General features: G+C 40.6%; 1 protein-coding gene across 2 annotated transcripts in view; it reads left to right on the forward strand.

Annotated features, from left to right (window-relative positions):
* Positions 1–564: 564 nt before the first annotated feature.
* Positions 565–26,263, forward strand: part of LOC126083321 (aldehyde dehydrogenase 1A1-like) — a 276,725-nt gene continuing 251,026 nt past the window's right edge. Inside the window, exons 1-3 of one of the 2 annotated variants that reach the window (XM_049896936.1) lie at positions 565–666; positions 17,414–17,518; positions 25,367–25,507. In XM_049896936.1, coding sequence (XP_049752893.1) covers positions 601–666; positions 17,414–17,518; positions 25,367–25,507 — 312 coding nt within the window. In that variant the 5' untranslated portion in view covers positions 565–600. Of the gene's footprint in view, positions 667–17,413; positions 17,519–25,366; positions 25,508–26,263 lie in introns of those variants that run through there. The other variant, XM_049896935.1, reaches the window with a different exon arrangement.

Here is a 26,263-nt window from a genome sequence, read left to right on the forward strand (position 1 = left end):
CTGCTTATCTAGCACTGAAATACGCTTCATTGATTTGATTTTTTTTTTTTTAAGCTGACTTGGGGTAGGGTCTAGAAAGAGGGCCTTTCTTCCCCAGGCAACACCCTGGCCAAGGTCCTGTCTTCATCAGCTTCTTCTGAGAACAAGTGCCCTTTTAGTCTTTTTTAATCCTTATAGTCTCAGATTCTAAGTCTGTCAGAGAATGGAAAGTTACATAGTGGCATGAAAAGACAAAATGAAATCAAATAACAATAATAATAACTGGCCTTGGAGGCCAGTGCAGCTGTGCAGCATACCCTTATGGCAGGATTCAGTTTTGTAAATTAATTTGTCTGCAAATAGTGCAGTGTGTCCAGGTGCAGCTTTGGTGCTAGAGCGCTGGTTTCTTAAGGATTTAAGTTTAAAGTCAAAGGCTTCCTGCCCTAGGTGTTACAAATAAGTAGTGTCGTTTGCTTTTAGCTCTAAGTTTGTTCATCCAATCATATCCCAGTATGCAAATTAACATTAGCCCATTGAGATAAAAAGGAACAAATAAAGCCAAATGCTCCATCAGGACAAATCTATGAGCCTGTCACCTGTATTCCAGGAACCAGACCAGAAATGTCATCCTCAGGTGTGCCCGACTTACCTGCCCCACTCGCCAATTTGAAGATTCAGTACACTAAGGTTAGTACACTTTATATTTGCTGCTTTGCCTCGGGTTTATGAAAACTACATTTATTTAAAGCATCAAAGGTCAATTTAAGTAAACTTGTGTAGAAAACACTTTGGAAATGCAGAAATGAAAAGGCTTGCAAAATGTAGGTCTGGGTTTTGTGTTTTGCTCAAACAGTGAATTGTAATCATGTCAGACAACTTCTCATGAATTCATTTCTTAAAATGTTTCCAAGTGATAGGAATTCTTTTCTGCGTGGAAGGTTCTAGTGCAGGGCTCAGTGGATTTTACTAAGAAGTTCTATTAACTTCAGTATAGCCTGGGGAACATGTTAGATTAGAGAGGCAAATATTTAACTCATTTGAAAGAGCCACACAAGTAGGAAATAATAAAAAAGAAGAAACACAGCATGCTGAAATAACATGACTTTGTTAGATGCATAACTAAAACTAGTGTCAAAATAGAATGACCTAAGTCTGATAATTGGGCAAAAGCTTCTGTTTCCAAAAACCTGAAATGAACTCAAATCATTTAGTGCATTTTGGGAAAGAAAGCATTCTTATTTAGTTCTTCAGATACCTTTGTTTCCATTGGGTGCAGATGGTGTCATTGTTAACAGATAAATATTTACAGAAACAAGAGCAGGAACCAGGTCCACACTTGCAAATCCACAGCTAGAGAGAACTAGGAAATGGATCCTGCTTGAGGCGTTCTGAGATTATCTCTGAACTTTGCCTCTTTCTCATTGTTACATGTCTGCCTTCCTGCCAGAATCTAGAACACACACACACACACACACACACACGCACACACACACACTCAAAATGTAGCCAGAGTCACTTTATCAAAGTTAGCTTCATGGTGTGATGCAGAAGGCAACGTAAGACGTGAACTATTGCAACTCAGGAGAGAGCCATTTGTTTTCTGTATTAACCAATGAAAAATCAGGAGCATTAGGGTTTAATGGTAAAGGAGAAGTCCTCACTACTATTTACTCTTTTCCTTACTTGAAACTGTGGCTGGTTTTGAAAACCTAAGGTCTGTTATATCTTCATTTTCATAAGTGCAGTGAATGTGGAAGTTATTCAGCTGACTGGCTGTTTTCTTCAGGAAAGTGTCAGCAGAGATCAGATTGTGCCTTTAACATGATTGACCAGAGCTATAAAGTTTATCAAGATATTATTTTCACAAGGTTTATGAAAGGAGTGTTTTTCCATTTAATTTGATTACAAATGGGCACATGAAAAATGAGGTGAGTCCGTACTGCCAAAGAAGGAACACTTGGCAAAGGTGTGCCCAAAAGATGACAAGACTCCAGTCTCCCCCACTTGCTTACCTAAGAGTTGTCCTTCATAAGAAATGACAATTTATCTGTAAATATCTTAATTTCGCCTTCATACTTCAGAGAGAGTTTTGCTGGATATATGATCCTTGGCTGGCAATTTTTCTCCTTCAGTGCTCTGTATATGTCATCCCATTGCCTTCTTGCCTGCATGGTTTCTGCTAAGTAGTCTGAACTTATTCTTATTGATTCTCCCTTGTAGAAGACCCTTCTTTTATCCCTGGCTGCTTTTAAAATTTTCTCTTTATCTTTGGTTTTGGCAAGTTTGATGATAACATGTCTTGGTGTTTTTCTTTTTGGATCAATCTTAAATGGGGTTCAATGAGCATCTTGGATAGATATCCTTTCATCTTTCATGATGTCAGGGAAGTTTTCTGTCAGCAGATCTTCAACTATTCTCTCTGTGTTTTCTGTCATCCCTCCCTGTTTTGGGACTCCAATCACATGCAAGTTATCCTTCTTGATAGATTCCCACATGATTCTTCAGGTTTCTTCATTTTTTTTAATTCTTTTGTCTGATTTTTTTTCAGCTATATTGGTGTTAATTCCCTGGTCCTCCAGATTTCCCGGTCTGCATTGTAATTGCTCGAGTCTGCTCCTCTGGCTTCCTATTGCGTTGTCTAATTCTGTAATTTTATCGTTAATCTTTTGGATTTCTGAATGCTGTCTCTCTGTGGATTCTTGCAACTTATTAATTTTTCCACTATGTTCTTGAATAATCTTTTTGAATTCTTCAACTGCTTTATCAGTGTGTTCCTTGGCTTTTTCTGTAGCTTGCCTTATTTCATTTCTGAGGTCATCCCTGATGTCTTGAAAAAAAAAAATTTTTTTTTTTTTTTCAAAGCATTCTGTAAATTAGTTTTTTATATTCTGTATCTGGTAATTCCAGGATTGTGTCTTCACTTGAGAAAGATTTTGATTCTTTAGTTTGGGGGGTTGTAGAAGCAGTCATGGTCTGCTTCTTTATGTGGTTTGATATCGACTGCTGTCTCTGAGCCATCACTAAGATATTGTAGTGATTTATTCTGTATTTGCTCACTGAGTCTTATCTTGTTTTGTTTTCTTTCAATATACGTAGATGGGCTACTAGATTGCTCTGTCTTGATTGTTGTAGCCCTTGACTAACTTATGACCTATTACCAGCTGGTTTGGGCTGTTACCAGATATATATGCCTGAGTCCATTCACTATTCTTGAGTAGAATCTGATTTTGGGTCATCAAGTGTGTGATGCACACTGTCACCTATGCACCTTGAGAAGTAGTGGTGATAGTTGTGTGCACCAGATTCTAGTAGTAGCTGGGGTTCACACTCCAGGGGGTGCAGGATGCTGACAGGCTTCCCCCAAGTTTCCGTGAGGTAGGTGTGTCTCTATTCCTAAAGCACTTTGGTGAGGGGGCTCTGCAGCTGTACCTTAGGCCCCCAATGCAAGTACCTCTACCAATTGGTAGGTGTCACCCTCCTTAGACCCCTAAGGCAAGAGGCTAGGTGGTCTGGGGGGAGCTTCAGCCCTCAGTTCCCTGTTTTGGGCAGTGAGGGCTCTGTTGAATATGCAGAGATATCAGACCTGGGAAACTTGTCTTTCCAGTAAATCCGTTAAAACAAATGCAGTAAGATCCCTATCAGAAATGCCTTTGCATTATAATAGCCACCTTGTTGCCTGTAGGGATGAAAGCCCGAGACTGTGGATCACATATGCTTGGCTGGAGCTGGTCCTGTGTTTTTAGGCCAATTAGGGAAGGATTTTTGGTCCCTGGGTTTTTTATGGTTGCTTCCCATTGGTTAGGAAAAGACCAAAAAAAAAAAAAAAAAATGAAAAGAAAAACCGCGGAGCCGTTCTCTCTCTGGCTCAGGAAATTCCAATGTTAATGAAGCCACCTGGGAAGGGGAGGGGAGGGTTCAGAAAAACAGGAGAGAGTAGCACCCGGGAATATAGACAAAGTTACTTATCTTCCTTGGGATGACTGTTTTATCTGAGATTTCTGAGGGGCACATCGTCTGTGTGCGCTGGCTGGGTAGAGATTGCCCCCGAGGGTTAGGCCCCCGTCCGTGCTTGCGCTGTCTGAGAAGCTGCGGTTAGTTCCTCCGCTCCCAGTCCAAAGCCCAGCGCCAAGGTTCCCTGGCTGGGACGCCGCACTCCCGGCTCCAAAACAAGTGGCTGCCTGCCGGTGACTTCTACTTCTGTCAGCCCCGTCACTGCGCTGCCTGTGTGCACTGGCTAGGCTTCCTCAGAGGTCAGTTCGGGGGGCTGGGGCTGCGCCCCTTGTTTTCACCATCACTGGATGTTGTGCTCAGCCACCCTGCGCCCAGTCCAAAGCCCCGCACCAAGGTTCCCTGGCTGGGACGCTGCTCTCCCGGCTCCAAAACCAGTCACTGCCTCCTGGAGACTTCTCCTCCCGCCAGCCGCGTCACCCTGACTCCCGCACGGACCGGCTGGGCCCCCTCCTGGGATCAGTTCAGGGGGGTATGGCTGCGCCCCGTGTTTGTGCCGTCACAGGATGTTGTGCTCAGCTCTCCTGCGCCCAGTCCAAAGCCCAGCACCAAGGTTTCCTGATTGGGACGCTGGCTTCAGGCTCCGAAAACAGTTGCTGCTTCCCCGTAGTTGTTCATTCTCGGTCTCTGTCACTCAGGTCAACTCTTTAAATCTGTGTTTGTTGGTCAGGGTTTGTAGATTGTCATGTATGTGATCGATTCACTTATTTTTCTGAGTCTTTGTTGCAAGAGGGATCTGAGGTAGTGTCTACCTAGTCAGCCATCTTGGCCCCCTCAGAAATGACAAGTTAAAGTACAAACATTTAAATACATACAAAGATCAAAATTGGTGGCAATGGTTGGATTATTGCATTGCTTTTTTTTTTTTATTAGTAAGGAGAGTCTTTTTTTTTTTTTTGGCTATGCTGTGTGGGAAGGTCTTTGGTAGACTGGACATCACTGTTTTAAAAAATTTGGCTTTGAAGAAGTTTACAACGTCTTCCTTGCATGTGTGTCTAAAGGCACCTTTAATGGGAATATTTTTCTGCTGAATTAAGCCTCATTTAATAGTCATTAAGCATGTAATGGAGAGTACTAGACAAATAAGACGGTCCTTAAAATTTCACAGGCACATAAATAATGTGGTTCCTTTAAACAGAGAGATGTTTTCCAGTTTGAAATCTCCTGTCCACTTAAAAGGCATTGCACAAGAATGCCCCTCTAGGGAAACTGACTGACCTAAGTGTTCAAAGGAAGGCAAGATTCAAAGAGCAGGCATTCGCTCTTGATTTTAACGACATTTCTGGGTAATAATACCCAACGCAAGTCAGTGGATTTTTATTGCCCACACATCTATATAAATCTGTTTTGCTCAGATGGCATCTTATTGTTTGATTTGTTGGCTTCAGCATTCTCACACTTGGAAGGCCACCAGTTATTTATATAATTAAATCTAAATGGTTGAGCTTTTTCAGATATCAGGTGCTTTTCATTTTCTCTTTACTGTGTCCCACCAAAAGAATTGTTGTGAACTTGTACTTGCAAGAGGAGTTGAAAAAGTGATGGTTATTAACTGAGTTTCCTGGTTGCAAATCAAGCAAGCAAGGATTTTAGAGTGTCCAATGAATTCCCATTTCTGGTCACCCCCTAAACTAAATCCTAAATTATTTTTCTCTTTTTATTTCAATTCCATTCCTTATTTTCACTAGAATAAAGTCGGTGGGCAATGGGGAAGGAAGAGACAAGCAGGACTGAGTAAAAAAAAGATATTGCAATGGGGTAGAAGAGCTACTTGTTCTCAACTTTAAACTGCTTTTCACCCAAACAAAAGAAGTCATTGATGCTTTCCTTGGTGTGACTTATTCTCTAGTACTGTCTCATTATTTCTTTATTGAGTGGATAGAACAGAGATCAAAGTTTTAAAACACTTTCTAAAATGATACTAGAGCTTTTGAAATTTAAATCCTCAGTAACATCATTATAATCAGGGACGGATTACCCAATAAGCAAGGTATGCGTGGGTTTACTTGTCTTTATTTACTAATCTGTAGTGTGCAATTTCACATGGATTTCACCACATTTTTGATATGAAAAACAGGTAAATTTGTGCACTACAGATTAGTAAGTAAGCACAAGAAAATCTGTGCGTACCTCGCTTGCTGGTTAATTCACCCTCCCGATTATAATCCATGTAAACTGGGCTACATCCCAGTCCTTGTTATTTTCCCCATTCCAATTCTAAATGGGGGCCCTGGTGGCACAGTGGTTAAATGTTTGGCTGCTAACCAAAAGGTTGGCAGCTCGAATCCACCAGCTGCTCCTTGAAAACCCTATGGGGCGGTTCTACTCTGTCCTATAGGGCTGCTATGAGTCGGAATTGACTCAACATTAACAGGTTTGGTTTTTTTTTTTATAATCCTTGTTCTATTTATTTTTCAGAATTCTATCCAGTTTTTCCAGTATTTGGTCTTTTGTCCAACATTTCCTAGACTGGTTTCCCACAAATGTTCCTCTCATCTCATTCCCTTCTCTTAATTTTTTGGTCACTCTTTCTTGCACAGCCGTGTTCTATATAATAAGGATTGCACTGGACCGAAGTTCCTAAGGTTTAGCCAGGATTTTAGGGATCAAGAATTTTCTCTTACAGTATTTGGTAACTATTTATTTTCCATTCTCCCTTTACAACATTGTCTTTTGCCTTAAAAAAAAGAAAAGGAATAAGGAAATCCAAGAAGACAAGATTTCCCAGACAGGGTTCAACCCCTAAAAATGTTAATTCTTTAAACTTAACTCTGAAACTTAACTCATTAAACAATAGTTTGTTCATGCTGGAATAGATCTTCGTCAGCTAATGGCATTTCGCATACACATGCACACACACACACACACACACACAGAGGGAATATATATATTTTGTATTGTAGCTAAAATTCATCGCTTTATTCTGTGCCACGGACCACATTAAATTCTTTACAATGATTTTATTTCATCTTCCCAATAACCCTGTGAGGAGGCTGCCATTCCCATTTCATAAATGAGGAAACCGAGGAGCAGAATCGCTTCGCCACCAGGGCTCCTTTGAACGCCTAAGTAATTTGTCTGAAGTTGGAGTCCTGGTGGCACAGTGGTTAAGAGCTTGGCTGCTAAACAAAAGGTCAGCAGTTTGAATCCATCAGCTGCTCTTTGGAAACCCTATGGGGTGGTTCTACTTTGTCCTACTATGAGTCAGAATCGACTCAACGGCAATGGTTTTTTTTTTTTTTTTTTTTCTTGTTTAACAAGTCATTGAATGGCTTGTGCTAGGTCTGTGCTAGGTCCCATATCAGAAGGCAAATATGTTTCTGCCTCTTGGGGCTTATATCCTAGAAGCATGTGGGGGGAGGCATGGGACAGAAAACAAGCAAGTAAATGAGTACTTTAATCACACGTTCTGACGCATACTAAAAAGAAGAACATTGAAAGCTTATAAAATAAGAAGTGAAGAGCATACTGTTGAGGTTGTAATGGAGGCTGTCTTTGGGGAAGGGACATTTCAGGTGAAGCTGAGGGATGCAGAAAATAAGACACTCATATAGACTGGGGAAAGCCACAAAGATTCAGAGGGGATAATAACACATGCGAAGACCCTGAGGACAATAGCTTGGGGTGTTCAAGGAACTATCAAAAGGCTAATATGGTTGGAGTGAGTAAGAGAGAGACTGGGTGAGATGAGACTGAAAATAGATGCTGGGGCCAGTTTAGTTGATGGATTTTATTTGAGCAAAACTACTGAGGGATGTCAGGACAGGATTTACATTCAAGGCAAAGCTGATCGTGCTGGGTACTGCTTTCATTTGGGACACCTTCTCAACTCCCTTCTGAGGGAAGAAAATTCTCTTTGCTTGTGGCTTGGAAGCAGTTGAACAAATAGACGGATGACTGCATGGTGCAGTAGTTTAGTAAGATAAACCTGGCCTTGATTTCCTGCTCTTCTACTTCACGTTATAACCTTGGCTGAGATTATAATCTCCTTGAGTTTCAGTTCTCTTATATGTCAGTAGGGAACAATAATGACTGCATTGGAGAGTGGCTGTGAGGATTAAATGAGGTAGTGTGTGGAAAGTGCCTGACTACTACTTCTCTTCTCCCTTTAACCTTCTCCTTCCCAAAATGACTCCATGACTTTTAAAATGATTCAGTTCCCAGTGGTAGATGGGACTTGTATTGTCACAGTTCAAAGCTGCTTTCATATAAAGTAAAATCTGTGAAAACGGAACCTGTGTAAGGCGGAAACCTGTCAGAGAAGGAAAACTCAAATATTTTCCATTAACTAGAGAGTGATAGAAAAGTGGTGACTGCAGCCTGTCAAAGGCAGAAAGCTTGTGAGACCCAGGAAGACAAGGCAGTCTCGTCGAGTTCCAGCTCTCACGGGTTTCACTGTATTTATCTCATTTGGGGCCCATAATGACCTGCTAGGAGGGAGCTAGAGAAAATGTTATTAGTATCCCATTTTAAAGCTGAGGAAACTGAGCCCAGAGAACTTGAGTGGCTTTGTCAAGTTCACAAAACTCCTAAGAGGGAACTGGATTCTGAATCTTCTCATTTTAGATCTGATACTTTTCCATTTGATGTCATGTTTTTTTCCCCTAAATACTAAAATTAGTGGTACTGAAATCTCATCGGCTGTCTCTAACGAGGGCTTTCACACCTATTACTTCACTTGTATCATCCATTCCTTACTCTGACTGAGGGAATGAAGTTTGGATGATGGGAGAGAATAAGATGATTTGGGCAGTGGCTCCCCAGAGTGGATGGACCAACAGAAGAAGGCACTCTGGAGTAGAGCCCACATTTGAATGTACATATGAGCCCTTTAGGGGTCTTGTTGAAATGTAGGTTCTGACTCTGTAGGTCTGGGAGGAGGTCTGAAATTCTGAATTGTTAATTAACTGCTGTAGGTTGTAGGTTTTGCTGATGCTACTGAAGAAGTGGCGTGCTCACCAGCAGCAATGGTCTAAAAGTTTGGGGTCAGCCTTTTGATTTTCCTACAGCAACCACTCCTGGTTACTTAGGGAACTGGTTTCTGGTTCCTCCCAGAAACTCAACCACACCCAGCCAGATTAGAACCATTTACCTTCCCGTTCAGAAAATGCCAGATCATGGTCTCAAATGGGAGGCCTCTGGAATCATTCATTGATTTATCTCCTGGGAGATAATTATTCACTACAAATTTAATATTTTAGTGATAGAAAAGCCTGTCTGTGATGTAAAATAGTTTTTAGTTTAAGGATGAGCCTCTTAGAAGATTTTACATCAAACCACATCCAAGGACTGCTGTCTTGGCAAGTTGTTTCATTCTCAGGGACCTGCCTGGCTTCATGAAAATCTAATCAACAAATATCCTAGAATAAATAACATACATCCTAAGAGAGGGTATCATCTGCATTTCATAAGGACTCTGGGTACTACCAGTGTTCAAATGATTTCTTTAATATGAACTTCTCCCAGGACTTTGAACTGGCTCATTTTGGTTTGAATCCTGCTGAGAGTTTGCATTTTTATCGCAGGTATACTGAATCGGAATCTACAGTTTAACAAGATCCCCAGGTGATTCTTCTATATACACGTAATAATTTTAACAACATCCCCAATTTAAAACAAATTCTTGTTGAAATGTAGATTATGATTCAGTATACCTGGGGTGGAAATGCAAATTCCCAGCAGAGGTTAGAATGGGGACGAACCGGTTTAGAGCCCTGACTTCACCACCTAAAAGCTTTGTCACTAACTGCTTGCCAGAATAGGATGGCTGGGAGAAAAAACTCTTCAGAAGAGTATTAGAAATAACACTTGGGAAGAACGATCCAAAGTTAAGGGTTTTTTTTTTTTTTTTAAGTGGTCACCAAGTCATTTCCGACTCATTGTGACCCCTTGTGCGGTGTCAGAGGAGGGCTGCGCCCCATAGTTCTCAACGGATGATGTTTCAGAAGTAGGTCACCAGATCTTCCTTCTGACATGCCTCTGGGTGGACTCAGACTTCCAACTTTTTCACCGACGCATGATTACCATTTGCGTAATGCCTTACAGAATGGCCTGGTTAGTCTATAGGATGATGTAATACCGGTCAGCATAAAAGAAACCTCATGGATTTCTGATCAGCGCCTGATCTCTAAAATCTACATAATACTGCAAAAACTCAATGGCAAAAAGACAAATAACCCAATTAAAAAAAGAGCAAAAGAGTTGAATAGACACTTCAGTAAAGAAGACATTCAGGTAGCTAACAGATATATGAGGAAATGTTCATGATCATTAGCCATTAGAGAAATGCAGATCAAAACCACAATGAGATTTCATCTCACTCCAACAAGGCTGGTATTAATCCCAAAACACAAAATAATAAGTGTTGGAGAGGTTGTGGAGAGATTGGAACACTTATACGCTGCTGGTGGGAATGTCAAACTGTACAACCACTTTGGAATCAATTTGATGCTTCCTTAAAAAGCTAGAAATAGAACCACCATACCGTCCAGCAATCCCACTCCTTGGAATATATCCTAGAGAAATAAGAGCCCTTACACAAACAGATATATGCACACCCATGTTTATTGCAACACTGTTTACAATAGCAAAAAGATGGAAGCAACCAAGGTGTCCATCAACGGATGAATGGATAAATAAATTATGGTGTATTCACACAATGGAATACTATGCATCGATAAAGAACAGTGATGAATCTATGAAACATTTAATAACATGGAGGAACCTGGAAGGCATTATGCTGAGTGAAATTAGTCAGAGGCAAAAGGACAAATACTGTATAAGACCACTATTATAAGACCTTGACAAATACTTTAAACTGAGAAGAAAACATTCTTTTGTGGTTACAAGAAGGGGGAGAGAGAGAGGGTGGGTGGGAGAGGGATATTCACTAACTAGATAGTAGATAAGAACTACTTTGTGTGAAGGGAAGGACAGCACACAGTACAGGGGAGGTCAGCACAATTGGACTAAACCAAAAGGAAAGAAGTTTCCTCAATGAACTGAATGCTTCGAGGGCCAGCGTAGCAGGGGCAGGGTTCTGGGGACCATGGTTTCAGGGGACATCTAAGTCAATTGGCATAATAAAATCTATTAAGAAAACATTCTGCATCCCACTTTGAAGAGTGGTGTCTGGGGTCTTAAACGCCAGCAAGCAGCCATCTAAGATGCATCAATTGCTCTCAACCCACCTGGATCAAAAGAGAATGAAGAACACCAAGAAAACCAGCAGGAGAGTGCAGTGGACTTCCCGGCCCACAGAACAAGAAACCTGAGCACCTTTGGACAGATGGCTTGCTGGCTGAGTAGGGTGCTTCCGGGAACTTGGTAGAGCTAGGCCCGCTAACCTGCAGAGCTAGAGCTGAGCAACTCTGGGTTGAAGCTTACTGGTGGAGTGGGATGCCTCTGGGCACTTATCGGCAGAGCTAAAAGAGCTTTGTAACACTTTCCTGAGCAGTTGATTACGAGCCCAAGAGACAGAAAGGGCCACATGAACAAAACTACATCATCCTGAGACCAGAAGAACTAGATGGTGCCCGCTACAACTGATGACTGCCCTGACAGGGAACACAACAGAGAACCCCTGAGGGAGCAGGAGAGCAGTAGGATGTAGTCCCCAAATTCTCATAAGACCAGACTTAGTGGTCTGACTGAGACTGGAAGGATCCCAGTGGTCATGGCCCCCAGACCTTCTGTTGCCCCAGGACAGGAACCATTCCTGAAGCCAACTCTTCAGACATGGATTGGACTGGACAATGTGTTGGAGAGGGATGCTGGTGAGGAGTGAGCTTCTTGGATCAGGTGGACACTTGAGACTATGTTGGCATCTCCTGTCTGGAGGGGAGATGAGAGGGTGGAGGGGGTTAGAAGCTGGCAAAAAGGACACTTGCCATTCTAGCTCAGTATGTATGCTGAGCTGTGTTTTTATGCTGAAAGCCTTCTGTTTGTGGGAGAACATACCACACTTTGTGATTTGAAGACTGCGCTGCTGTGTCCCACTGAAGCCTTCTTATCTCATGGCTGGATTATTAAAATTGTCTCCAGACAAACATCCTAAACTCCTTCACATTAATTTTGGGTACTTTTTCTGTACTCCTGAAACACTTATTTGATTGTTTTACTCTCTTACTGTGTCCAGAATTAAGTAAGCCTAAACGTCTCACTATGGGAGTCAACATCCACCACAAACTGACTATTTCAACTCCTTCTCCAATACTTTGTAAGAAGCTGAAGGAATGTAAATAACAAGCAACTGAATTATCTTCTACATTTGACATTTTCATGAGAAGGAAGAGTATTTGCATGCAAGCAATTGTACTATTGGGTTTTGATACTGGTAAATATTCTACATGTACAGAACTTTCTAGCACTCCTATATCTTACCACTTTGATACAAGGTATATTGAATATACCAAAGTTGTTGACAGTTATTCCTGTTATCTGTGGTACAAAGTGAAAATGTGGCTGAGAACTGAAATCCTTTGGCATCTTTTCTTTTTCCCTGTCTGAGTTGAAAAGGCTGGAGAGGTTCTTCAAACGACAAGGAAAAAGGGTATACGCTCAGATTACTGAAGTCAGGCTATAATATAAAACAGATATGAAAGGAAAGTTATATTTCTCCTATTTTGTTTGGTCACTCTATCGTTTTCATTCCTTTGACTGCTGTTAAATATTTTTCCTCCCATAGGTTATTTCCTCCTTAATTTCCTTTTATATTTCTCTATGTTGAGTCCAGGTGTTTTCCTTAGCTGCCTCAGATTTTGTTGAGAGTAGTTCCAGTGATGTCCAAGGCTGTCCTTCCAAGGATGTTATGGATTGAATTATGTCCCCCCCAAAAGTGTGTATCAATTTAGCTGGGCCATGACATCCAGTATTGTGTAGTGTTCCTCCATTTTGTGATGGTAATTTTATGTTAAAGAGTATTAGGTGGATTAGAACACCCTTACAAGGTCACCTTCCTGATTCAATGTAAAGGGAGTTTCCCTGGGGTGTGGCCTGCACCACCTTTTATCTCTCAAGAGATAAAAAAGGAAAAGGAAACAAGTAGAGAGTGGGGGACCTCATACCACCAAGAAAATGCAGGGAGCAGAGCGTGTCCTTGAACTTGAGTTTCCTGCGCTGAGATGCTCCCAGAGCAAGGGAAGAGTGATGTATCACAAGGACCTTCCTCCAGAGCTGACAGGGAGAGAAAATCTTCCCATGGACGAGTGGCCTGAATTTGGACTTCTAGCCTACTGCACTGTGAGAGAATGAACTTCTCTTTGTTAAAGCCATCCACTTGGGATGTATCTGTTATAGCAGCACTAGATGACTAAGAGAAAAGATATAGCTTTGACTCCTTTAAATGTTTAATACCTTACCTGACTCTTGTTCAGAAATTCTTTTATTATTCGTCTTTCGTTCCCCACCCCCCAAGATCTTTGGCACCTTGGTGGGCTCCTAATGCTGAGAAGAGGAGTCCTGGTGATGAAATGCTTAAACCGCTTGCCTGCTAAACAAAAGGTTCATGGTTTGAACTCACCAGCCTCTTCTGAGAAAGATGTGGCAGTCTGCTCCCAAAAAGATTTCAGCCTTGGAAACCCTATGGGGCAGTTCTACTCTGTCCTGTAGGGTTCCTACGAGTTGGAATCGACTTGATGGCAACGGATTTTGGGGTTTACACTGAGAAAAGACCTACACATTTACAATACTTACCACTTAGTACCAGTGGAGCTCCTGGCTTGCACAAATTGTTAACAAACTTGGCTGCTAACCAAAGAGCTGGAGGTTTGAGTCCAATCAGACTTGCCTCGAATGAAAGCCATGCTAATCAACTTCCAAAAAAATCAGCCATTGAAAATCCTATGGAACAGTTCTACACTGACACGCATGGGATTGCCGTGAGTCAGAATCAACTAGATGGCAACTGGCTTTTTCTTGTTTTTGTTTTTCAGTCACCCTCTATTTTTTTTTTTTTCTATTTTGCATCCTGGTCTCTTACGTTTAGAAATTTACATGGGTGACAAAAAAGGGAGAATCTCATCAGGCCCCTTCTCACTTGGCATATCTTAAAAGAAACACTTTGTGCATTGAAAATGTGATCTGTGAAGATCTCTCTGCCACCAAGAAAGTGTTAATTCCTCTTATAGGATCTAGAACAACTGGCCCAGGTGTGGCCCTGTGGAGGTAACGTGAACTTGAGGTTCCCGCAGTATCTGTTGGAGGGATTCAAGGATTCTGCTTTTTAGCCAACGGGCTCCAAAATCCAGTATCAGAAGATACAGTCTTTGTCTGTTAGCCAAATCTAGCTTAATCCAAGCCAGAAATGTTTTGAGGGAAGTGCTTATTTATTTAGAATTGTAGCTTTATACCAAAGACATTAAGGCATATTAACTTTTACTTTGGAAAGGCTATTTTTTTTTTTTTTAAATTGTGACTTATTCTTGAGCACTAAACTGCAACCAGCAAAGGGCTGCGTGTTTATCAAATGTAATGTGATGCATCTTTTAAAATGCAGCATATCTAAAATTTACAGAGTAAAAATCACTTTTTAAGTTATCTCCACATTCCCATTAATTGTTTTGCGACATAAGAAATGCTTGGAGTCCAAGAATATACAAACAATTCCAACTCATGGCAACCCCATGTATGTCAGAGTAGAACTGTGCTCCATATGACTTTCAATGGCTTATTTTTCAGAAATAGATCTCCAGGCCTTTCTTCCAAGATGACTCTGTGTATACTTGAACTTCCAGTCTTTCCATTAACAGTGAATGGGTTAACCTTTTGCCTGCCTGGGGACACCAAAGTGTGCATAAACCAGTCTCCATTGAGTGGACTTCGACTCATGGGACCCCATGTGTGCTGAGTACAACTGCCCTCCGTAGAGTTTTCATGCTTGACCTTTCAGAAGCGGGTTGCCAAGCCTTTCTTCTGAGGTGCCTCTGGGAGTCTTTGAACCACTGAGCTTTCAGTTAGTAGCCAAGAGCTGAAGTGTTTGTGCCACCCAGGGACTCCTAGAGTATGCATAAATCCACTGCCATTGAGTCAATTTCTGACTCACAGAGACCCTATAGGACAGAATGGAACTTCACCACAGGGTTTCCAAGGAGCACCTGATGGATTTGAACTGCCGATCTCTTGGTTACGAGCTATAGCACTTAACCATAATGCCATCAGGGTTTCCATAGGCATCTATAATTTCAGATCGGTACTGTGAACTTTAAATTCATGTCTATTGTAAATGGGTAATATTCAAAAGCATCCTGAGTCCAAAATTCATAATTAGAATATAGTCAATGTAATGGCTAAAAAGGACAGAAGAATTTTTGCTTTTATAGTTCAGTGTCTTTTCCCCAAAACTCAAAGGCAAACAGCAGATAGAAAATGAATGTTGTCACCAGTGTAGATCATTCCCCAGGGCCTAAAACATTTTTTACAATTATTATCATAAACATCTGTTAGCCTACACTTCTCCATGTAACCGTTTTGTATGACTACAGTAACGATTATTATCAGAAACATTGGGTTGCATGGTTAGCTGGAAGACAGATACCAAAAGTGAAGCTAATAAAATTAAAACAGAAAAAGAAAATTAAGGTAGTTTCAACCAATAAATTCCCTATAAGAAAGAAAAGAAAAGAAAAGAAAAGAAAAGAGAAGAGCAACACTTGCCATTCTAGCTCAGTATGTACGCTGAGCTGTGTTTTTATGCTGAAAGCCTTCTGTTTGTGGGAGAACATACCACACCTTGTGATTTGAAGACTGCGGTCCTGTGTCTCTCTAAAGCCTTCTTGCCTCATGGCTGGATTATTAAAATTGTCTCCAGACAAACATCCTAAACTCCTTCACATTAATTTTGGGTACTTTTTCTGTACTCCTGAAACACTTATTTGATTGTTTTACTCTCTTACTGTGTCCAGAATTAAGTAAGCCTAAACGTCTCACTATGGGAGTCAACATCCACTACAAACTGACTTTGTTTTCATTGTCTGAATTTATCTAAAACTTTCTTCCACTGGAACTTTCTGTTTAGGGCTTATCTTTGACTGTGTTACAAATATCCTAAGATTGTTCTCTTCCTTTGCTCATTGTTCTTCTTTTCCACGAATCCAAATCCCATTTTGCAGGCTGCATTCTCCCAACCCACATCTCTCTCTCCCGTGAGTTCCTCTACGCAATGAATTGACTGAATTACTGCCTCAGTCGTTTTAGTCTACAACCTTCTATTCTTTTACAGGCTGGTCTTGATAGAAACACGTTCTTCTCTTAGACCGTAAGCCCCTCGAGAACAGCCATGGCTAATTAATCTTGAAATTTCCCTTAGTACCATCTAGAGTACTATTTCCTCCTATTTCCCCATTGATTGATATACAACTTTCTGATAACACAAAAGTGACTGTGTGGGATTATGGGAATGTAAGCACAAATTCAAACAGAAGCTAGGTATCAGTGTTGTATATTAAAGGTTAAAACTGAATAATGCAAAACAGTTCCTGGGAATTTGGGATCCTCTGCAACCGATTTCTTCAGTTACCTTAAGGCTTGCCTTAGTAACAGTAATAACGATAAGCTTGCCTTACTACTTTCGGTTAACGCTCATTTGCAAAACCTTCGCTAGCGGTCATCTGGGGGGGTTATAGGTACAGTTTAGATGCAAGATTAATAAGGAAGATAGATAGTGCGTACATATTGTAATGTAACTAGCCATTTTTTTTCTAAGCAAGTTTCTTTTTAAATTCTCCTCAAAGTTACCTTCAGGCAGTGAAATAAAGTACCAGAGAACAGTCACTTATGAGACCAAATCATTCAGTAGCCCTAAATGAGCCTGTTCAGAATCTGAAGTGGAAACTAGAGAAAGTGATTCATAAGTATCCAGGCCTCCAAACTTTGACTCTTGCCTCAAATTTATGGCTATTTCAGATAAAAGTAACTTATCTGAGATTATTTCCTTCAGTCTGTATTTTCAAGTACCGAAATAATCTCATACTTTAATGAAACTTAAAAGTGTTACCTTATTTCAGTGTACGTGAGTGTGTGCACTTGTGCCCGCATGTGTGTGTGTGTGTGTGTAAGTAAAATGTCTTAAACTACCAAACAAATTGGGGAGAAAGGGAAGAAGTTGTAATTCTTTGGTTTGTTAAAAAAAAACAGTTGCGTCAAGTTGATTCCTGCTCATGGCGACCACGTGTGTCAGAGGAGAACTGCGCTCCACAGGGTTTTCAATGGCTGGTTTCTCAGAAGCAGGTCACCAGGACTTTCTTCCAAGGTGCTGCGGGGCAGACTTGAACCTCCAACGTTTCAGTTAGCAGCGGAGACTATTAACCATTTGCACCATCCAGGGACTCCTGTGGCTTGATAGACATTTTGTGATGATAGCTCTGTAAACCATTTTAAAATAGCTCGCATATTTAAATTCCTTTCTATTTATTTTCTCTCATCCTGGTAGATCTTCATAAACAATGAATGGCATAATTCAGTGAGTGGCAAGAAATTTCCCGTCTTCAATCCAGCAACCGAGGAAAAACTCTGTGATGTAGAAGAAGGGGATAAGGTGAGTTTCCTAGCATGGGTTCCATTTTATGCTAGGTTTCTTTGTCTCTCTCCATTCTGAGGCCCCAAACTCCACTGCCAGCTTAAGAAGGCATGTCATTTAAAATATGTCTTCTGCGGCTGTCTAAAGAAATTTTCTAAATCGTGCTTGGAGTATAGAGGGCCCTCAGTAGCCATTTAATGGTGGTGAGCCTGTGCTCTGGGGTGCGCTGTTTGATTCTTTTTGTGCTCATTTTTCTTGCTTGTTTTTTTTTTTTTTTTTTTAAATCAAAGAGATTTATTGAAGCCAATGTATCATTCGAATGGGGATCATGAAAACCTCAGAGTCTGAAGCTCACAGATCCAAGGGAGGAGGTACAAAACACACATAGCTATAGTGCCATAGGAGGGGCTACAAAACACAATATTCTGATTGGTTTCCAGCGATTGAGATCAATCAAAGATGGGACAAAGCAGTGTGATTTTTTAGCATTATTGCATACATTAATACAGCTGGAATACATTGATTGGCTAAAGGATGTAATTGCAAGGTATGTGGTCATGGAGGGGGTCTCATGACTGTCACAAAACAATGGCATGACGGATACTGTCCGGACATGTTGTTAAACATTGCCTTGTTCAGACCATAAGGTCTCCTGGGGAGATCTAACACAAAGAGTTTTGATAAGGTTTGGCTACAGACCCTAGGACACGTAGTATCCACGTTCTTAGCCCAACCACAAAGAATGACAGGGTTAAATGACAGGGTTGTTTCCTAAGCAACAAGCTTTGAATCTGTGTGAAATGTTATCCTGAGCCTTAGCATTAGTTCAGCCATTTTACTTTAGGTCAGATGCCTCTTTCGATTTTTTTTTTTAATTAATTTTTATTAAGCTTCAAGTGAACATTTACCATTCCAATCAGTCTGTCACATGTAGGTTTACATACATCTTACTCCCTTCTCCCACTTGCACTCCCCCTATTGAGTCAGCCCTTTCAGTCTCTCGTTTCGTGCCAATTTTGCCATCTTCCCTCTTTCTCTATCTTCCCATCCCCCCTCCAGTCAAGAGTTGCCAACACACTCTCCAGTGTCCACCTGATTTAATTAGCTCACTCTTCATCAGCATCTCTCTCCCCCCCACTGACCAGTCCTTTTCATGCCTGATGAGTTGTCTTCGGGGATGGTTCCTGTCCTGTGCCATCAGAAGTTCTGGGAAGCATTGGCTCTGAGATTCCTCTAGTCGCAATTATACCATTAGGTATGGTCTTTTTATGAGAATTTGGGGTCTGTATACCATTGGTCTCCTGCTCCCTCAGGAGTTGTCTGTTGTGCTCCCTGACAGGGCAGACATCGATTGTGGCCGGGCACCAACTAGTTCTTCTGGTCTCAGGATAATGTAGGTCTCTGGTTCATGTGGCCCTTTCTGTCTCTTGGGCTCTTGGTTGTCGTGTGACCTTGGTGTTCTTCCTTTGCCTTTGCTCCAGGTGGGTTGAGACCAATTGATGTATCTTAGATGGCCGCTTGTTGGCATTTAGGACCCCAGGTGCCACAATTCAAAGTGGGATGCAGACTGTTTTCATAATAGAATTATTTTGCCCATTGATTTAGAAGTCCCCTCAAACCAAGTTCCCCAGACCCCAGCCCCTGCTCCGCTGACCTTTGAAGCTTTCATTTTATCCCGGAAACCTCTTTGCTTTTAGTCCAGTCCAATTGAGCTGACCTTCCATGTATTGAGTGTTGTCTTTCCCTTCACCCAAAGCAGTTCTTATCTACTGATTGATCAATAAAAAGCCCTCTCCCTCCCCCCCTCCCTCCCCCCTTTGTAACCACAAAAGTATGTGTTCTTCTCCGTTTTTTCTATTTCTCAAGATCTTATAATAGTGGTCCTATACAATATTTGTCCTTTTGCCTCTGACTCATTTCGCTCAGCATAATGCCTTCCAGATTCCTCCATGTTATGAAATGTTTCAGAGATTCGTCACTGTTCTTTATCGATGCGTTGTATTCCATTGTGTGAATATACCACAATTTATTTACCCATTCATCCGTTGACGGACATCTTGGTTGCTTCCACCTTTTTGCTGTTGTAAACAGAGCTGCAATAAACATGGGTATGCATATATCTGTTTGTGTGAAGGCTCTTGTATCTCTAGGGTATATTCCGAGGAGTGGGATTTCTGGGTTGTATTCTTGCTTGTTTTTTGATTGAAAGAGTACCCAGGTTCACTGTACCAACTGCGTAAGAAATGACTAATCATAGATTTCAAAAAAAATAAATAAAATAAATTTCAAAAGAAACCCTTTATTCCTATTAAATTGTTCTTTTTATGTTGCTAGATGAAACTTAAGCCAAAAGTTAATATGGGATTTTAAAAAGAATATATTGCTAAAATTATTTCATTAAAATCATTGAATTCATACTGATCAATACCTTTAAAACTGCATTTTAAATGATTTAAAATAAATAAGAAGTGTTGTCGTTCTCTAGCTAATAAGAACAAAAACCAACTTCTGTTTAGTAATAGCTAAAAAACAAAACAAAAAAAGCTCTAAATACTGTTTTAATTTAATTCTCAAAGCAACCCTAAAAAGAAGATATTATTCTTAACACTTTTTAGGAATGATGAAGAAAAGGCAGAATAGAAGGGTTGCTTACCTCACTCAAGGTGACTGTTAATAAGTCATGAAATCAGCATTCAAATGTTTCCTTCTGACACCAGAGCCTGTGACTGGCAGGGCTACTGGCTTACATTGTGATTATTGTAGAAATAAGGTCATATTAAATGACCTCTGGGGAAAGGCAAGTAAAAGTCTACAAAAATTTTATCTGAAACATACCTTAAAAGTGTATGTGTTCCTAAATCTAACTTAATATATTTTTTCTAGGTTTTAGTTATTCAGATGTTACCAAGCGTCAAGTCGCCACAACATAAAATACGGTCAGGTCAATTTCTTTTTTGTGTGTGAAAAGACCATTGGAAGATGAAACCAGTAAAGCCTAAGGATCATACCATTCATTACACTATGTTTTAATTTGTTGTAGCAGTCACGTGTTCTGGGCCTGTCTCTATTGTTTTCACTACTGTCCCTCCAATAATAAAACTACTAATTTTAATGCGAGGAGCCCTGGGGTGGCCCAAACAGTTAAGTGCTTGGCTGCTAACTGAAAGGTTGGTGGCTCCAACCCATCCAGCAGCTCCCAGAAAGACAGTCCTAGTCATCTGATTTGGGAAGATTCCAGCCTTGAAAACCCTGCGGGGCGGTTCTACTCTGTCACCTGGGGTTGCTATGAGTCCACGCACCTAACAACAACAATCTTCATGCATTAAGCCATACAGACCTATTCCATGATAGCAATAGACCAAAGGAGCTCTTCTGGGTTTGGGGAAGGCCACCAGATTCAGGGTGCAGTATGATCAGAATGAAGTAAGACTGATTTCTGAGGGGGCAGGAGTGCAGAGTTCAGCCACAAGAGTCAAAAGATTGGGAAACAAACAGAATAGAATTGAGTCATGTGTCACTTGCTTACAGACTTTACTTTTTGTATATACCAAAGAGTTCATCAGGGCATAAATTCTTCAAGGGTTTCTCACTACTTTCAGAAAAAAAAATCCATGTGCAGTGTTCCTTATAATATTATTCAACCCTTGTCCCATCCACACCCCACCAAACTGAGATCCAGCTGCACCCTGTCCAGTGCTGTCCCCCAAACATTGCATGCTGGTCATGGCCTCTCTGCTGGGTGCCCTGCACGGTCCTCAAGGCCTAGTTCATATCATCATCTGTAGTAAGAAAACAGAGGTCCCACATTTTTACTTACCCCCTTTCAGTTTCTGTCCCTTTTCGTGTAAAATGAGGACATAGGAAAACTTTGGGAATTAAATAAAAAAAATATGCAAAAGTCTTTAACAATGCTGAGCACGTAAGAAAGCCTCATTCATTACCAGGTCTTACATTTCTAAAGCCATCTCTAATATTCCCAGATAGAATTGTTCTCCTTTGTAACATTATAGAACATGTCATTTGCCTATATTATAACCCTTGTATTTCATAGCTATTGGCTAATTCGATTGAAGCAATATGCTTCTTATAGAGATCAACACTAAAAAGCAGCTAAAAACAGTTGTCATCAACCCTGACTCATGGCAACCCCATGAGTGTCAGGGCAGAACTGTGTGCCAAAGAATTTTCAATGGCTTATTTTTCAGAAGTACATGGCTGAGCCTTTCTCCTGAGGTGCTTCTGGGTGGACTGGAACCTCCAACGTTTTGGTTAGCAGCTGAGCACATTAACATTTGTACCACCCAGAGATCAACACTACACCTCACATTTGTGTCCTCATAGATTCTGAATCAACGTAACATTCTTCTCCACCAAGCTTTGAATTTCCATAGACCCCACACACTTGGGAAGACACTTGGGGATCCAGTACTAAACTTACTATTAACTAAGGCAGTGACTGTCAAAATTTAGCTTGCATCAGAACCTCCTAGAAGGCTTGTTAAAACACAGTTCACTGTACTCCATCCTCAGAGTTTGTTTTAGTAATTGTTGAGTGGGACCCCAAATTTTCACTTCTAACAAATTCTCAAGCGATGCAGATGTTTCTGGGTAGGAGGGGACTATACTTTGAGAAGCAGTGAACTGAGATATTGAGCCACACGTTGAATCTCTTCTCAAATGCTAGCATTTCATAAGGTTTACAGACTTTAACAAGGAAGGAAGTTGATGCCCAGAAAGTGTTATGGCAGTAACTCTGCACCTCTATGAAAGGTTCTAAGCCCAAACTTGGGCAGAAAAATATTGCTCATACCTGGCAAAATGACATAGGAAATGCAGAAACTTGTGTCCTACAAGCCATTGCCAAAAATAAGAAAAATAAATAAATAAATAAACCAAACCCATGCTGTCGAGTTGATTCCGACTCAGAGCGACCCTATAGGACAGAGTAGAACTGCCCTATAGGGTTTCCAAGGATCGCCGGGTGGATTCAAACTGCCAACCTTTTGGTTAGCAGCTGTAGCTCTTAACCAGGGTTTCCACCAAAAATAAGAGGAACATTTATTCTTCACATTCAACCTTTTATCAGGGACTTGTAGAGATCCACACGTTACATGAGCTCAAATGTCCCTTTAGTTGCTTGAGTGGCTCTGGCAAGCCTGGGAAATATGTGGGAAGCTTTAATAAAGGGGAAGGTGAGGACAGAGTAAGACACTGACAGGTGTCTGCTCTTTCCACTCAGGAGGGTAGCCTGTGGATCTCTTTTCAGTTTGCAACTAAAAGAAAAAAATATTCTTAATGTTTGAACTCAGGGATCTTGAGCACCTAGCTCTGCCACTGGCTTCCGGGATTAGTTTCATCAGTGAAAGGACTCTGAGCCTGGAGTTCCAGATGAAACCATGGAAGGTAGCATGAGGACATCGTTGACACTTAGGGGATCTGCCTCCTTTCTCAAGGGTAGAAAGGAAAAGCTGATGATCGCACCCGAAGCTTTGAAATGTTTGTCATTTATTTGCTCTGTGCTTATTGACAAATTATTCCTGCTCAGAAAAGAGCAGGGCTGTCTGCCCAAATGTAAATTAAGCACACTCATTTATATACCGTAAAGCTACGGCTGGCAGGATATTTGATCACTGGGATTAAATTGTTCATGGTATAAACTGCCCACGGAAAGCCACAGTGTGCTTAACATTCGGCACTCCTGTTGCAGCCCATTCCTTTTGGAGTGATCTACTAACTGTTCTTTTCAAATAATCGTTGCTGTTCTCACAATTTTGCCGACAAATGTGCAGTAACCTCCAACAAAGCTGCTCAGTGAAAGGTACAAATCTTGTAAATTACATGGTCACAGTAAACCCGATATTCTAGAACTGACGCTTAGAGAATGAGCCAAGAGGGTTTAGGGATTTAATTTAGGAGTAGGGTGGTGCGAACAATGGGCTGTATACCGCCTTTCAGTGGTATTAGAAAGAAAGGAGGGGGGCAAGAACAAATGGAGGTTACAAAGCAAAGCCCAGATGTGGGTGGGAACTGTTTTCTTTTCGCTTCAGTGATTCTTTTAGGCTATATTGACTAATCTAAACTGCTTTTAATACCAAAGCATGACCTAGCAAATGATGGTTGGGATTAAAAGCAAGAGTCCATTTAAGTAAGTGCCTACGACAGGTGTAAAACTAAAACTGGTCTGATAGCTACTTTCTCCATTTCTGAATGAATTTAATATGGAAGTGTACAATCTAGGAGTAACTGAATAGTTAAGTGAGTGGTACTTTCTTCGCTATGCTTCAAAGGCATTGGGTGTTTCATCATCATTTGAATTGTCTTCATACATTCAAGCTTGTGGTTCCTTACTTAAAAAAAAAAAGTTTTAAACATTATAAGGCAAAGGTGTTATTGATGATGGAAAATCTTAGAGTTAATGTACCTGGTTGTTTTCTGGTTAATTCACAAATTGTTATCCCTGGAAATACTAGACCTGAAATAAAAATGTTAGTTCTAGAATAATAATAATAAAAACCCTTATACCTAATAATTTTGATTAATATAAAAACTCTTTGTCATATAATGGAATATATTAAAATAAAATTTGCTATAGAAATATCAATATGATTTATATCACCTTTATCATAGTCTTATATAAAATCAATGAGTTTATAAGATAGTAAACAAAATTATTAAGTGTTTATTACCTGCCTTTTGTAGGCCCAGAACAGTGAGAAATATTATAGCTTATAACACAGACCGCAGTAAATATTCCCTGCAAAGAAGAGATCATTGTTAGGAAACAACCTTGCACAGCTGTAAGTGCTGGATTTTGGGGTCAGATATAGGATCACACCCTGACTCTACCATCTGCTCGCTCAGACATTCAATATCAATGAGCCACAGTTTATTCACCATGAAATAAGATCCATAGTACTTAACTGTAGTGGTAACTTTGGGACTTGATGAGCTAATAGCTGTAAAGAGCTTAGCTTAGTGGCTGGAGCTTAGTGGACCCTTAACTAGTAGCTATTATCAAGCTGGATTAGTCTGGAAAGGGTTTAGGTAGATTGTGATATTTGAGGTGGGTCTTAAAGAATGTGTAGGATTTTGAAAGGAAAGCGGTATACTGGGAGACAATTCTAGGGAAGGACAATTATGGGAACATAAACCGAAAACCAAACCCACTGGCGTTGAGTCAATTCCGACTCATAGCAACCCTATAGGACAGAGTAGAACTGCTCCATAGAGTTTCCAAGGAGTGCCTGGCAGATTCGAACTGCTGACCTTTTGGTTAGCAGCAATAGCACTTAACCACTACGCCACCAGGGTTGCCCATGGGAACATACGGGAGAATAAGCTTTGGTAGGTGAGGTGGGGCCCAGAGACCTTGAAGTTTGCCTGGAATTCTTGGTGTCCCAATCTCCAAAGAGTAGTGGTGAGAGAGCAAGGGCTCTACACAAACTCAGTTCTGCCACGTTTACCTATTGACCTTGGGCAAATCTCTTCTCTCCCTTGCTTCAGTTTCTTCATCTGTAAAATGAGGAGCATATTATCTCATAAAACTATTGAGAATTAAATGAGTTGATGTATACAGAGTTATTACAACATTATTGGACACATAGTAAGCACTCCACTGATAGCAGCTATTAAAAATAATTATTTGTTCTAGGAAATCAACCGCAGCCTGCATTCATGGGCTCATCATTCTATAGATAAGGCATTGGGCTTAATTTCAACATACCGACTGTGTAAATGTGCTAGACTTTGGCCTAATGAAGATACAGTGACCACTTACAAGACGCTCCAGTCTATTTTATAGGGTCGTTGCCATTGGATTTGCTGATACGTTTAGCCTACTGAATTGAATTATCATTTTTCTTCCAGGCAGATGTTGACAAAGCAGTGAAGGCTGCAAGACAAGCTTTTCAGATTGGCTCTCCATGGCGTACTATGGATGCTTCCGAAAGGGGACGGCTGCTATGCAGGTTGGCTGATTTAATTGAAAGGGATCGTCTGCTGTTGGCAGTGAGTATTAGCCACGTTGGACAGGTAGTAAGAGCTTTAGAAAACATTTACTGTTTGAATTGGAAAGTCATTAGGTTTTTTTGGTTACTATGTGTGCTGTACAAACAAAATATAAAACATTTTAACTCCTAGATTTTATACAGAAATGCTAACGTTGAACTTATTCTCAAATAATAATCTGTACTCTAGGGTGATGTAGTTTCTGCCTCCATAATAGATTGCACAGTCCAAACTCTGCAAACACTGAGTTAAACCAAATTTCACAGGTGTCTTTCCTTTACTCTAGAACTTGTCAGAGCCTTTAACAAAGTCATGTGCTGTATGGAACGCTTAGACTGATACCCTGGGTTTCTCAGACTTGCTTGATCACTGACCTCTTTTAGTGGAAAACCTCCTGGGGTTTGTTAAGATTTCCCAGAATAGTTTTCTAAAATAAATCTTATTTCTCCTTAGTCTATCCCACTGAGACACTTAATACTGACTACTTTTTCCCTTCTGAAAATGTATCTGTTCATTTGATTAACTTAGGATCTTTTTACAGGTAGAAAAAAGGCAAAGAATAAGTTAAAAAGTCCAATTATTTATGTGCTTATAAAAGTTATGTTTTTATATATACCCCTCTTAAAAATATATATTTTACTATATAGATGAGTCAGCATTTAATATGGGAGGTGTGTGCTTCCTTGTTTTCTTTTTCTCAATTGCGTGTTATATGGAAATCAACTCAACCACAAACCAATACCAAGATCCCGTTTC

This window comes from Elephas maximus, chromosome 9, assembly GCF_024166365.1.
Source record: "Elephas maximus indicus isolate mEleMax1 chromosome 9, mEleMax1 primary haplotype, whole genome shotgun sequence".
In the NCBI taxonomy this organism is placed as follows: Eukaryota; Metazoa; Chordata; class Mammalia; order Proboscidea; family Elephantidae; genus Elephas; species Elephas maximus.